At 30.9% G+C, this 15608-nt stretch overlaps 2 protein-coding genes across 7 annotated transcripts in view; both read right to left on the reverse strand.

The window, feature by feature from the left end:
• Positions 1-14: 14 nt before the first annotated feature.
• Positions 15-2631, reverse strand: LOC123711331 (protein IMPACT-A-like). Of its 6 annotated transcripts, none has more exons than XM_045663862.1 (7): positions 2544-2559; positions 2254-2312; positions 1937-2113; positions 1501-1630; positions 945-1048; positions 608-814; positions 15-254 (listed from the first exon to the last, which is right to left on the reverse strand). In XM_045663862.1, the coding sequence occupies exons 2-7, from the start codon at positions 2271-2273 to the stop codon at positions 161-163; spliced, it is 732 nt and encodes a 243-aa protein (XP_045519818.1). In that variant the 5' UTR covers positions 2274-2312; positions 2544-2559; the 3' UTR covers positions 15-160. The 6 variants fall into 6 exon arrangements, with proteins under 6 accessions (XP_045519818.1, XP_045519819.1, XP_045519814.1 ...); XM_045663863.1 differs by lacking the exon at positions 2544-2559 and adding an exon at positions 2567-2631 and having other exon boundaries at positions 16-254; XM_045663858.1 differs by lacking the exon at positions 2544-2559 and adding an exon at positions 2567-2631 and having other exon boundaries at positions 16-254; positions 1937-2169.
• A 1569-nt stretch (positions 2632-4200) lies between these two features.
• Positions 4201-15608, reverse strand: part of LOC123710955 — a 39759-nt gene continuing 28351 nt past the window's right edge. The window contains exons 5-6 of the mRNA XM_045663297.1: positions 7517-7718; positions 4201-5093 (exon numbers count right to left, since the gene is read on the reverse strand). Coding sequence (XP_045519253.1) covers positions 4489-5093; positions 7517-7718 — 807 coding nt within the window. The 3' untranslated portion in view covers positions 4201-4488. The remainder of the gene's footprint in view (positions 5094-7516; positions 7719-15608) is intronic.

The following is a 15608-nucleotide window of genomic DNA, read 5'->3' on the forward strand; positions in this document are numbered from 1 at the left end:
AAAAACTCTTCTAACAATAAAAATGTATTTACATTTCAAGTCTAATATAGAAAAATCGATTTTCATAGAGCCATTTTTCTATAAAAATAGATACATCAATTTATTGCCTATAATTTTCGCATTTATATGCTTGGATTTATGTGCTATAAAATATTAAATGTCATTTTTTAAGCAAGCCTGCTTGTTGTATAACCTGTCTAGTTGCATTATTAATGTGCCTAAATCTGTCTGGACCTAATTGTATTCCTCCATACCTGTAAAACAAATTTTACATTAAATGTAAAAACTGCAGAAGTATGTGGCACAATGAGCCAAAAATATACAGCCACACATTGTTGTTTAATATGATCAGATTATTGAAAACAGTAGAAATGTTCACTTGCTGTACAGGCAATATATGTACATACTTAATTTAAAATTAACTTACTAACATGGCAGGACTTACTAGCTTTAACAAATATGGTTTAAATGTCTAGAATGTTCAAGTAATGAAAATGTTATTAAATATACTTAGTTGTGCCATTAGTGCATTCCAACAAAACTGCCAGTTGAGAACAAAAGATCTAAGATATTGTAGATAAAGCTTACTACCACCTATTATACTTACCACCTTGATACCACCACAAGTGTATTCTTCTGGTCTAGAATCTGCAATAAATGCAGCATTCTGCCCCCGGCATGAGACTCCCCATCATCATCACAATCTTGAAGTATTGTAGTGCCCTTGGCTGCTTGTCGCTCTATTCTGTATGCATACATATTATGTGTTGCATTTTGAATCTTTTTATTTTGTTTTAACTTAAAGAGGACTGCCCTGAAATGACAAATCTAAATCAGATTTTTAAAGAAATACATAATTTTATTTACTAACAATATAAACAACATTGCAATAACCGAGCTCAACACATTTCTCTTCACTTCATTGCAATATATCAAACACTTACATAACATCATCCAAGCTGTGTACTTCAGCTGCATGGCCTTGAAAGGAGCTTTTCCTATCAATAATGACTTCACCATGTGTTATTTCTGGGCAGTTAATTTCCAGCTACAATTGGAAAACATTTATATTTTATAAGATGTCTTGACACAAAAACAAAAAAAATCCATAGTAATATAATCCTAAAAAATAAAAAATCAATGGTGCTACAACCTTTTTAAGTCTTGGCCTTAGATTTCTGTATCTGTTTCATGATCATTTGTTCAACTAATAGGCAAGTAGGTGATCAGCCTTCTGTGCCTGTATGTATGTGCAGTAATATAATCATAAATTATTAGTCATACACAATATTTGCTAGAAAAATTATTTAAATATATATCATTGCAGATAATCAATTTTAATTTATTTCCTAAAAGATCATTCTCTTATCACTTACAAAAATAATTTGATTATAAAGAAACTGAAAATGATGTACAAATTAAAAATATTGAAACATAATCAAAGATAAAATAATGTTTTTATGAAGACATGTTTTCGAATGAGAAATATATTGAAAATACCTGTGACAAATCTAATGTTTCTACATCAATGACCTTTTCTTTTTTGACTTCTTTGTGGGGCTTGATTTTTTGTAATGTTTCTCTTATTTTTTCAACCCATTGAAATATAACAGTTTCACCAATATTTTCTCTGTAACAGATTTTTTTTATTATAGTACCTGCATTGACAAGAAGTTTTCAAAGTTTGTAGTAACAGAACAGAGTATTTTAAACTAATATTCAGTTAAAATATATTTTCAAGTTTAAATAGACTAAAACATGTATTTCTTTAATCAACTAAGGTTTGTAATACTACCAAAATAGATATATCAATACTAAGCATAGATATATAAACATTTTACTCTTAGAAACTGTTTACCAATTTTTGATAATTTAGAAATAAGCTTACTTCAATGCTAAAATTAATTACATAAAATGTAGTTAAATAATAACATACAGATAAACTTCCTCTAAATTATATCGTAGATTTTCTTTTGCTTTTCTATCCATCCAAGGAGCTGAGAACTCATATTTAGGAGGTGCTTGAAGTGGATAGTTTGATGGCATAGTCACACTTAATATCACTTCATTGTTGTTGTCCTTAATTTTAATGCTATATGACCGGTGTGTTTCACTGTCAATTATAAAATCATCAGTGTAGATTGATGTGAGAGCCTCAACTTCTTCAATCTGCTTGGAAGTAGGAGAAGTATGAAATAATGGTAATGTATATAAAGTTGTAAGCATAAACAGCATATGGTAGGAAACCCTCACCTGCTTTGTGAGATTATCATCTGTATCCATTGCAGTTTAAAAAATATGTAAGGTAAAGACTGCAAAAAAATTAAAAACAACATGAACTATACACTGAAATAATATATAAATCTCATAATAGTTATCTTATATTCTTTATTATTGAATAAGAGAGTCTCTCTTATTGTTAGGAGGAGAGGATGTAAGAAAGTATTTCCAATGTTTCGAATTATTTTCATATGCAGACAGTGAACGCGGTAAATACAAATTATAGCTATTTCCAGACGCAAATAACTTATATAATAAATTACTTTTAAGATAAAATTTATCATACAATTTAAATACAAAAACAACACAATACAACAATTTTCACTCTTCACATGTATTGTTATTCATAAATGATGGACATTGTCACGTTTGGCGTTTTGTTTTTTTTTTAATGTTGACAATTGATCATCGACATCTATCTGTCAAGCATGAAGCAACTCCAAGTTTGAGTTAATTCTTTGACTGGGGATATATTCAAAATACAAAAGTGCCATGAATTTTTATATAAGAACATAATTTATGAGCTTTTAACACAAAAGTTGTTGTTTGTTCCTAAACACATTGTAGATGATAGGACACCAGAAAGATTAATCTTAATATTTAAGAGATAAATAATATTATTTGTTTATTATTTGCGTTCTCCTCGACCGTATATTAAAGGTTTTCTTACACCATAGACATTATTAATTTATTTCGATAAAAAAACAATTATTTATTGTAAGGTATCTTGTGTTATTCTGAACACTAATAAAATAATGCACCTACAGAATGAAGAATCTCTGTCGTAGTATCGTGTTTGCGCCTTTTAGCATTATTGCAAAGCTAAGGATATATTATTAGTACGTAGATACTTGTTATTAATAAGTAATTCGTGTTATCATTTTGGATTCTAAGAATACATATTTACCATTTTTCTTCAGATTAAGCAGAAAACATTAAGCTTGGGGGAGGTGCTATCCATATACAACATTTTTTTCTTTTTATTATCTAAGCTATTATCTAAGCATGGTATATCGCAACCCAATTGGTCACTATGACGCTTGAATAAATCCCTATTTAGCATCGTGGGCTCTCCTACTATCAAGACTAAACCACTTTCTCACTTTAGTATCGCAATGACAATAGCACAAAGTAACAACATTGAGTAATAAAATTAGTCTGACTCGTAATGGCGTAGAAAGCTAATTCATTAGGAATAGTTCACAAAAGAAGTCAATGGCGTAGAAAGCTAATTCATTAGGAATAGTCCACAAAAGAAGATAGTGGCGCTAGCATCTGTATAACTGCGAACTTGAATATATATATTTGTCTTTAATAAGTTTCATCAATATCCGCGGGACTGTAGGCGCCACTAAATATACCATAGAACACCAAAAAACTACATAGTGAATTGTATAATTTAATTTCAATAAATGATTAATGTTGCGCTTTATATTATAATTTACCTAGGCATTAGTCTTGCATGAAATTACTGAGGTTCTATAAGAATTAGCATTTTTCTTGCGCATTGCAATAGAATTTACATACAAATCTTGTAATTATGCGACGTAAAATTATACTAACACTCTATTAATATAGGCGAGTTTTGAATTGATCATTTTTTTTTCATAAAAAAGAAGCAATATATTTGATATTTGGTTTATTGTGCTACTAAAATACATTTATACACCTAATTGTATTATGTACATAAGATTTTTATACAGAAGATAATCATAAATTATGTTTCATGTGTTTATTACAAAAAGTAACGTTAACGTTATGCAAATTAGGTTATCAAAGAAACACGAAACAGTTTTTTAAGTGTGTTAAAATACATACATAGTTACAATACATACTGCATTAATTATTTATGTGTATATTATTTCAGTCGTCAACATTTCATTATTTAAATCTTATATTTAAATATTGGAATGTGTATTTATCACTTTTTCTTAATATTTTGTTAAAGTACTTAACCAGTATTATGATTAAACCTTTAGAAGTATTTACAGATATCCCAATAATCTCTAAAACTAGACTAACATACATTAAAAACTTTCTTATAAATAAAATAATAATAAGTTACATATAAATAAATTACCTAAATATTTTTTATAGCTACACAATGCTAATGAACGCATACATTATGGCAAAGATACATATTTTATATGGCTACACTCTGTGTCTTTAACTTAATATTTAATGTCTTGGAAAGGGATATTACATCGACTAGTTCTTTTCGGAACTCGATTCCACAGAGCAATCATTCGAACCTCCACTTTGCAGAGAGCAATAACTTGCCGGCGAGCTTCGATTGCTTAAGGTCTTCTCGCACTCTATAAAACTGCCGCTTGGTTGCCGAAGAAAATTCTGGAACCCTATAGGATTAGTATTGACAATTTTATCGGGTTTCTTCAGGAGCTCCTCGATAGAATATGGATTTTTCTTTTTCTCCTTAACTTTTGATTCTTGGTCGTCGGTTTCAGGCCTATCAGTGCTGTCGTCACTGGCTTCCACTGATATTTGTTCTGACGTTTCAGATTTGACCTCGTCTGGCCTGTCTTGAATATTTAGAGAGTAGGGGGAGAAGGTTTTAGTGTCTGGGTAGGGCATCATGACTCTCTGCCAGGGGGATATAGGGTATGGCTTGAGTAGTTGCGCCTGCTGGTTTGCTAGAAGCCAAGTGGTAGCTAGACGTCTATCGTAATCAGTTTGCGGTGGTGGAACTCTTACTGCGGTGTGAGGGAAGTAAGGTGTTTGTTGCGGTAGAGCATGGGGCATATTCTTCATGTAGTCCATCATGTTTTGTGTTATTTCTGGTTGTCCGTAGGTTTCTAGAAAATAAAAGACATATGTTACTTTTGGGTACTTAATGAACAAATTCACTACATGTATAAGAATGCATATACATACATGGATCATAAGCCAACAAGTATTTACATAAGAGATGCAAAAACGAATCATTCGTTCTATCAGTGGTGCCTTTAAACTCATTAATTATACTCAAAACGAAATTGCTAATATAATTAAATTTACGACAGCCATAACCACTGGACGACAATGTTGTCAATAAATATGACATCGAAATTTAAACACGCTCATAAAATGGACAACGTTATGGTCTAAAACAAATGCCAAGCGCTGTCAATAGCCCTTAATAAAAGAAAATGTTAAATAATTTACGGGTTGACACGTGAGGTGAATTATTGGATGTTCTACATGTCAGACAGTATGATTAATTTCAAAAAATGACATTTAAAAGCTATGAGTTATTAACTAAAATAACACAATCTGTCCGATTTTGATTAATATGTTTATTGCTTATAAAATTAAAAAAAAGGAAGAAACCAATATATTTGCCATCTCGTTTCGTTTTGAAATGACTAGATGAAACATAACATAATAGCAATCCAAATTTTCATCTTTTAAGGTCCCTTGAGACCATTAAAATAGATGCAGAGTTTTAATCATCAAACAGACTTGTAGGCCCAGAATATTGTTTTGCTAGGACTCGAACAACGACAATAACTTCACGTAATAGGTATATAACTGATAATCATAAGTTGAATTAAATAATAATTATAATAAGCCGCACACGACTTAAATAACACTAATTAATTAACTAATTAATTCCTAGTAAATTACGCGACATAATTTGAATTAATTAATGTAGTATTTGAATATAAAATGGACCTTTATACATCGCCTACTTTAATACACCTGTCTATGTTTCAAAATATTTAACGAGTTAAGTTTACGAGTTTTGTTTCAAGGTGCTTAATGCCTTTCACAGTGTAAATAAACTCACGGGCAATTAATTAAGACTGATATAATTAATATTCTTTTCCTTTTTTGCACCGAATCCAGAAACGACTCGCCTTTTATGCGCCGTGATTTTTATTTTTTTAAACAGCATTTATTATTATTAATTGCAAATTTAATGTTGTTCTGTTACAGTTTCTTGCTTGATAAACAAATCAATCATGCCTTGACAGATAAGATGATAATGAACATCTTGGACCAATATGGAAGTCTATTTCATTTTAATAAAAGCGAAATGTATATTTGTCATGTGTTCTTAGTAGTATATTTCTCGTACCTTTTAATAATATTTTTATCAATCATTACTTCATTCGTGTTGACTGAAAGTAATCGTTTTTAGCGATAAGATCACAATTCATCACGTGATCTTTTAACTTTGTGTTTCAATTATAATAATTGTAGTATAGTAATACTTAGATAGGTATTTCATAAGATAATTTCGATTAAACTATTTTCTGTGATGTACTAATTCTAACTAACTGTAAGGGACACTATATTTTAACTTATTTTGGTTTTTAAAACATATACAAACATATAAACATATAATCATTTAAAAACTTATACATAGATACGAAGCACTGTTTATCTCAGAGTAAGTACAACACAATTGTTATATAATGTTGTATGCAGAAGTAACTACTAGCTTTCTTTAACACAAGACGAGTTGATAGATAGTTGTCTAAGTATATGTCCACGAGTGTAAATTAGTGTAACATATTACACATATTAGATTACATTAGCGGAACTATGTCACGTGTTTTTATATAATTATTTAAATAGCGACAAGAAAGGTGTAAGTCCAAGTAATTAATAAAAAATATATACTAGAGCGTTAAGCGATTGGTATTTATACTCAGCTTGATATTGTTCTTATAATTTATTTATTTTATTTATTTATTTATTTATTTACACTTCGTTACACTACAAAATAAAAATTAACATAATTAAATCAAAAGGAGGGCAACTGGCGGCCTTATCGCTTACGAGCGATCTCTTCCAGGCAACCACTGTGAGTAAAGAAAAAAAATAAATGTATTAAATAAGATAGGCAAGTAGTGCAAAATACATGTAATACACAGTTATTAAACAAAACTAAACAGGAATAAAATATTAAAGATACATTAAAGAGTAAAAAGACACATAAATCACGAACGAACGAATTTAGTTTTTATTATCGTGATGTATTGTTATACATAGTATATTTAATTAAATTTGGTTCTTCTTGGTTTATTTTATTTAGTAAACTAATATAATTTCACTATGTACTGTTTATTTTAAGCGGTATAAAAAGAAAGTGTAATCGTCCTTGTCATCATAATACCTGATGAAACGGGATTATTTAATTTATATAATGACTATGTAATATAGAGCTTCTGTCAATTTTGATATATGTCGCAGATTTTAAACTAAGACATATATCAAAAGTAAGACGTACCATGAGGGTTCCTAGGTTCATCATCACTCCAGGCGAGGCCACTGTTCCGCAAAATACGATTAACAGAAGACACAGAGGGTATGGAATGTGGCTCGCACACTCTCGCGCTGAGAAGTCTTTCGCGAATTTCCCACGCAAACATACCAGGGTTTTCTTGCTTGAGACGTAGTATCTTTTTCACGACGGTCGGTGTTGCCACTTGCTGGAAATAAACATAATATATAAATACTTCTTATTAATTTGTGTCTTAAAGAACCTAAAATTGCTACAAGAATTGGATGGAAAACATTTCAAAAAGTTTGTTTCAATAAGCTATGATTTAACTGGTGTACCATATAGGCCAGTATGACTGAAGACCAAGACTGGACACCTAACGGGACACGACCCGAGCGCCAGAAAAGTTTCTCTAGACACCCCAAGGCATTTTGATCTAAAAAACTAATCATAACTCAGCCTACCTAGGAAAATGTGAAATCAGAACTCTCCATAACTAATATAGATTACGTAATAGTAACACCTCAATCGTATCCATAAACTGTATATCATTAACAAAGTGTTGCAGATGCGGCATTCCGCAGACGCGTGAACTTAATGGCTGTTTAATAATGACATACATCGATACGTTGTTTGTTTTACCGAGAAACGTCTCATTCACTACAGGGAAGTACGTGTAATTTGTTTTTTCAACCCGCCCATAGCAAAAACGGCAAGTAATTGTTTAAAAACCCATTTGTGCATGCAAGTGATATTACTAGTTTTAAGTTTAAAAATCGAACCTATAATTACAGTAGAAATTAATTGTACACATCTACTCTTAAATCTAGCCCATACAACATATTTATGCTATTATTATCTTATGATATGTTACGATATTATACGTTTCGATGTATTATAAATATTTTAATGTATCAACAAGTATACCAAGTTCAAAAAACATATGATTATGTATTGTTATATTTATATCGAAATAGTATATCTTGGAAACCCAATGAAAAAGAAACCAATACCTTCAAGTCGGAGGAATATTTTAATAGACAGATGTTTGAAATGTTAAGAGAATGCACGGAAACCACATGTTATGAAATCCATTACGATTATCCAAAACGCAACTTCTAAAAAAATAATTATAACCTTTATGGTCTGTCAAAGATAATGTGTAAATAGTAGCCCAGTTGAATTTTGAGGCGTTAATTTTGGCGGGAAACTAGTAATTACGCCATTAGACGCTCAATCGATATTCTATAGTTTTTTACTGAAAGGCTAGTGGACCCTTAGAGGGTTTGTCTAACGCCGACTTTTTAATATGGCAATGACTACTTTGTAATCTGAAAATCGAAGGATACTGCAATTTAGTTAATCTATGCTGATGCGCAAGATGTTTCGTGTCAAAATATTGATGGTTTGTTGATTTTTTTGGCGTTCTAATTTTAAAATGTTTTCTTTAGGTTTGAAAAGAAATTACTTTTAGATAAAGTTTCATGCTACTCGTAATGGTCAGAGTGCACGTTAAAATGATTATAAATGATTTAAACCCTGAAATAGAAAACCTATTAAGCAAGTTTAAGATAATTTAAAATACTCATTTTAATAAATTAACCAAGAAAAATTTAAAATTTTATAATCCATTTTACCTTTTGTTTTGGTATACAAATCTTATTTTCTCTATCTGCTATGGTAATTTGAAGATCAAAAGCTTTGTCGGATTTTATATATTATAAGCACAAGTGATAAGAGTTTGCAGAATAATAGGTAAGTATATAAAACAGCGCATGTTATTCAACAATATCAAACATTGGAATTTTTCATTACGCTATATCTTTAGTAGGTAATAAATGAAATGAAAGTCCGTGCGAACAGCCAGGTGGAAGTAATGACTTGCTTAGTTCCCCGGCTTTCCTCATTAGTTTATGTTCAAGTGTTGCCATATCAGAAAATTGACTAGTGATGGCTCTATCTTTTAATTTGATGGTCACTTATTTTTAGGTAAGTGGTTGGCGCGCACTTTGATTGAGTATATGCAAGATAAAACACCTAATAATTTATATCATGAATATATTTAATTAACATTCTATTTTGAAAATAAATATTAAGCAAGTTTGTTGTAAATGCAGAAATACAATATTTTTTGTTGTAGGATTAAGTAAAGTTTTCGTTACATTATTATAATACATACATATTTGCATTTCGAATTTACGAAATGAACTAATTGAAGTACACATTTCCTTGTATATCATTTTTATTTGTTTTCATGTATGATAATGGTAGTGTATCAATATGATTTAATTATTTATGAATTTTAATTTATTTTTTCGTATGATGCATCGGTCGCACCATTAAAATATACGAAAAGAAGCTATAAATGAACAAAAGCAAGAGAATCAAAATGATCCGTTAGCATCAACGATATTACGGTACGAAAGATCGATTATGAAAGCGGTAACGCAGTAGCATTCCGTGACGATCGGTTCCGTACGCGACGCTTTTTGCGCGCCAACATCCATCATACCTTGACACATCCAATATAAGTTTTTGCCGCTCGCAACAAGATGGCGCTCTAACTGTCCACAGACGCGTGCACGATTAGCGTTTCTTATTACCGATTTCTATTAGACTTTCCACCTTCCTGATGGGGTGAAAGATAATTTGCCGGGGCGTGAGACCGTTGCTTTAATGGCGGATTGATTCGATATTAATTCGAGGGAGGAAGAGATTCTCCGCAGTTAATATTGGCTTAATGGTATTGCAGGTGCATTGCTTGTCTAGGTGACGTTTTTTTAATGATTGCGACACCGTTATGTCAAATATCAAAGGTGATGGAGCATTGAGGATAATAATCATCAGGTAATTTCTAGATTAGTTTTTTATAAAGGTTTTTATCTATAGATCATCTTCACTTAAAAAATAAATAAATGTATTCTTTGGTAAAATCCTGAACTCTATCCTAAATATTGTATCTAAAACAGTAATTATCTCGGCAGTTCCAGTTTTATATAAAATAGTTCTAACTCTGCTACTTCCTAGCAGCGACTGATTTGCATTAATCCTGACAAACATCATAGAACATGATGTTTTTATGGACCGTAAGTCTATATTATACTGCATTTCCTAGTGCTGCGAAGATGACTCATAAAACTTAGGTACATAAGTGTAAAGAGGGCCTAGGAATGCGTATAAGTCGGTTGTAAAACTATGTCTTATGAACATGCTGTTTCCTCTATTATATTGGCTCTCGAATTTTCGTGTGGCAGCGTCACAAATAATTTTAGTATAAAACATATATTTTGCTTTGAATTGGAAATAAAGTAAACATTTATAATTTTTTTTAAAACACATGTGACAGCCTACATAAGTTTGATTTACACAGATAATATTCATTTTATGGTGGCTAACCTAGATTATATTGTCAATATTATTACTCGCCTCTTAATACCGTAAAGCTGCTTCATAAAACATATTGAAAATATTATATGATATAGGGTTTATCTAGCGCTTTGGATAAGCTCTCTATTTATTTGAGTAATATGTTTTTAGATACAAAAAGGTGTCGCCGTATTACAAGGAGTGGTTTTTGTGTCTATCCAAAAACGTTATAGTACGTATACATTACTCCTTTTAAAGCAGAAGAATGTCATACATAAAGTGTGCGAAAACAGACTATTATAGAAGGATAAGTTTATAAATATATGTTCAAATTCAATTAATTATTATCCTCTGTTGTTGTAACCTATTCTTATTGTAATTAACGACGAGATAGCCTTATTTTGTATCAAGATACAGTTTTTTTAATCCCGCATCCAAATCGTTGTTATTAAGGCATAGATAACTACGTCGGTTGACAATTGACAACGGTTGACAGGTGCCCGCTCCCATGACCCGCTCTGACCAATCGCTGTTACAAATTACTCGATCAACAGATTACAACCTAATTATTCGAAATTGACATTTTGATCGAATCACATTTTACAATAGATTAAAGATATTTAGAACTTATCTAAATAAATCTAACTAATGTTTTATTTTTCAGTAGCTGGAATTTATCGCTGAGGCTTGAAATCGACTACTTGTTCTAATGACCATCAATTATTTTTTAAATTGGAATACTTGAGCCGTCTATATTCAATCGGGTTGCTCTCAAATCGAATATTTAATTTGACATAGGTAGAGGTACCAGTTCAGGTTGGTTTAGGTTCTGAGGCACATCTCGTATGCAGTATAATTAATATACAACTAGTACCATATAATATTTCCTATATAGTTATATTATAACTAAAAATCATAAAGATATGCATTTTTTTCTTCCAACTGTAGACCATTTTTTTGTCCAGTGAATGTCTATTGCTTAACAAACCATTTTAAAATTTGGTACTGAGCGGCGGCCAGTAGAAAATAAGACGTAGGTTATTAGGAAATGTTATTTTAGCGTTTACGCCTTATTAGCCATTTACTATGTTAAAATGCCTCCTTGATCTAAGTATGACTAGATTCTATAGGTTATTAGGAAATGTTATTTTAGCGTTTACGCCTTATTAGCCATTTACTTTGTTAAAATGCCTCCTTGATCTAAGTATGACTAGATTCTAGTACAAACTCATCATAGTCCCATTAATATGAGTTATTTAAGATTTGTCATGCATAGAGTTTATTAGCAAAGTGATTTATGTAATTCATGTATTGTTTTTTAGATGATTATATAACAATTTTACTTATTTTCTTATATAAATTATCATTTACTTTGCATTAGCGGTGGCAAGATGTTATGTGAGGATTATGTAATAGCAATCAAGAGGTCCTTATATACCTACAGTACATTTAATAATTCCTAGAGCTGGAAATATTATTATAACTGTTATTTCTCGGGTCCGAACTATGACTTTCGTATGTCAAAATCCAATACGTTTTTGACACATGGAACGCGCATGGTCGCACTTAGATTACGAATTGTTTTAACTTATTTAAATATCAAATTATTATCAAAGCAGTATTTGTCACTTCACTCGAAAAATTACTTTAATGGGGTGACATCCGAATATTGTAGATTACGTACTATTATAGATAAAGTTAGCTTATATTATATAAGTTTAAAAAAATAATTAATCTAGTACATCACCTCATAATGTACATTTAGTAATAGTATGGAACATCGCAGTGTTGTTTATATAGTACTAGTTATTTAAGGCCAGAACTCTTTATGAAAATATAAGGTCTCAATTGATTGTTATAGCTAATTTTATTTCGTATTTCACTGGTAAAAAAACAATTAATTACATACAAATCTACATAGAACATTACCATATGAAAATTAATCTCGAATTACGCTTCGGTGTTGCTTGCGCAATTAAACATGGCTAACACGCTGGCAACACTAAATATTCACGTTATTCTGTTTGTCAAAGCTGTTAATGTGGCTTTGGCATGTTATTGGACTCTCGATGTTTATCAAACTTTTCAATAATATACGAATATGTTTTAAATTCATGGGAATTGTATCTATTTGTTTTCCGCTGCTATAATTATGGCTTTAACTCGAGTTATAATATTGATTGACGGTTTTTTTTGTTGTAATTACAGCTTTATCATGAAACATCGAAACACAGGTTAATGTGTAATTACGTATAAATCTAATAACACGTATAATTTATAACATAGTTTTCCTATCTACCTACTTTAAATATTATTTTATTTGTTTATGGCAACACGTATTTTTCCTGAAGTGACCACGGATCTCCACTTGCTATGGTTCTAATAGAGCTCTCTCGTTTCATCTACCTTTTTGACATTCCATTTACAATCTCTTCTCGTCGGTTATGGCTACTTTTAACTTGTCTTCTTTAGTACCTCCTAGATTTGGTCCAGGTATGTACCCAACCCGATTTCACAATCCACGGTCGTTTTCTCTATCCTACTTGATAACCGCTTCTCAATCATCCGTTCTACATGGTCAAACCACTAAGAATTTCTTAAAATATATAACTATAATTATCAATCTAAAAGAGATAAATTACTCAACATCTTTAAATACGGCTTTATTTAAAAAAATTATAAAATAATGAAAAAGCTATCAAATTAAGATATGACAAAATGTTTTAACCCCCTAAGACCGTTTTATTAATATAATCGCCGGAAATAGGCAGTCAGGGGTAAGTTCAAATACGGGTTAGGTAGTGATTTTATTATGTGATAGCTAAAACATGGGTTACATCCCTTGGACATGCGTGATGTGTGTGAGTTGTAATAATAAAAAACGATATAAAAGATATTGTTGTAATGAGGTGACGTTTAAATAAAACCTTTTTGCTAATTTTTTTAATGTGATTTCAGGTCTAAACTAGAAACTAACGGACGAATTCAATCAAATAATGCGATGCTAATGTTTTTAAAGAGGGATTATGATTAATATTCAATAATTACGTTTAAATATACGTTTACCAGTACATTGTTGTGCTATTATATTAAAGCAACATTTGAATTTGTACAATTATAATATTAATAATTTTTGTAAAGGTTAAAATTTTCTTTTCTTTCATACGGGTTGCCTGGTTTATTGGAAATTACCGCGCGTCGCACAATATTATGTTTATTTCTTGTGAAAATGTTGACATTTTTTAACACAATTGATAATTTTACTTCACCCAGTAGAATGCATCAATGTAAGAACTACCGTTATATTTTACAACGTTTGGCCCATGTATAAAAACAGCAAGTACTTGTCAACTTGTTAATTGAGAATATAACGCTTTATAATATTTAAGTACTAAATGTCCCGGAACTGTACTCGTAATTTCCATTGAATACTTTACTAGGCTACGCTAAAAGTCGTCGAAATTAAGGAGGTTTGGGCGTGAAGGCATATAACTAATGCTGATACGTTAAAAACGATACGATAAAATATCAATTACTCTTGCAATGGTTGTTTTAATAATGTTCTATGTAATCTCCTGCAAACAGGGCTGGGCCTATAGATTTAAGTTAATAGACAGGTAGGAATATTAATTAAGATTTATTTTATATGCAACAAAACAAGAAATCGCAATTACAACCTATTAAAATTTATATTTCGAGAACATTAGTGTTATAACAATCAAATTTAGTGTGAAAGTGGTCAATATGGGCACACCATAAAGCCGAGAGCGCTGTGATCTCTAATTATGGTCATTTCGTCGTAAATAGTGGCCATCGATCATAAAAAGCATAACTTCTGCTCGTAAAAGCAAAGGCGAGTCGGTGTGGTCGATTGAGTTGTGCGAAACGTGGCTATTTTTAAGTATTTTATTTCTTTAGACATGAAATAAATAATTTTGGTAGATATTGATGGTGTAAACATCCAAGAAAGCTTTTTCAATAAACTTATATTCAATACTATTCTAGAGGCGTTATAAGCCTTAAATACCACAAAAAATGATCTAATAGTTTGAAGCTTGTTGCCACAGTTGATTGTCACTTGTTTTTCAGGAGCTGATGTTACATTGCTCCTGTTGTACATCACCTCCTTGCTCGACCATCAAATAATTTTTATACTAAAATGAGCGATTCACGACTTAAATTTTGACTGCAACATTGATGCGTTTTATTCCCTCATGCACGACATTAACCTTACCGCTAATTGTTCGATAGCAACCGTAAAAAATGTAACCTAATAATAAACGGACGATTAATCGATTTACCGGATCGATTGAGAATAACTGGAAACATAACTCGAGATTATAATCGATTCGTATTTAATAGGTTTTTCGTTAAATGCCTTTGTGAAGTACTGGGAATGCCAAGTTCAATTATTCGAATGGAAGCCATATCGAGCGGTAAACGCTTCTGTCGATCACGGGCAAAGAAATGCGTGACGCATGTGAATAATTATATTCATTTATCGGCTACTTTTCCATTACTATTGATACGAACACTCATAATCCTAATGGTCCTCTTAGATGATACATGTTTGCAAGTTGTTTGTTACACGTAGGTAAATGTTTGGTACTTGTCCGATGTTTGGTTTTGATTGGTACTTCGGTTCAGCGCGATACAATTATTTTAATCTTAATTTTATGTATAAAAATAAGGCAATTTTTGCAATTAAATATGATTTTTTTTTATTCAGCTA

This window comes from Pieris brassicae, chromosome 6 (genome assembly GCF_905147105.1).
Source record: "Pieris brassicae chromosome 6, ilPieBrab1.1, whole genome shotgun sequence".
In the NCBI taxonomy this organism is placed as follows: domain Eukaryota; kingdom Metazoa; phylum Arthropoda; class Insecta; order Lepidoptera; family Pieridae; genus Pieris; species Pieris brassicae.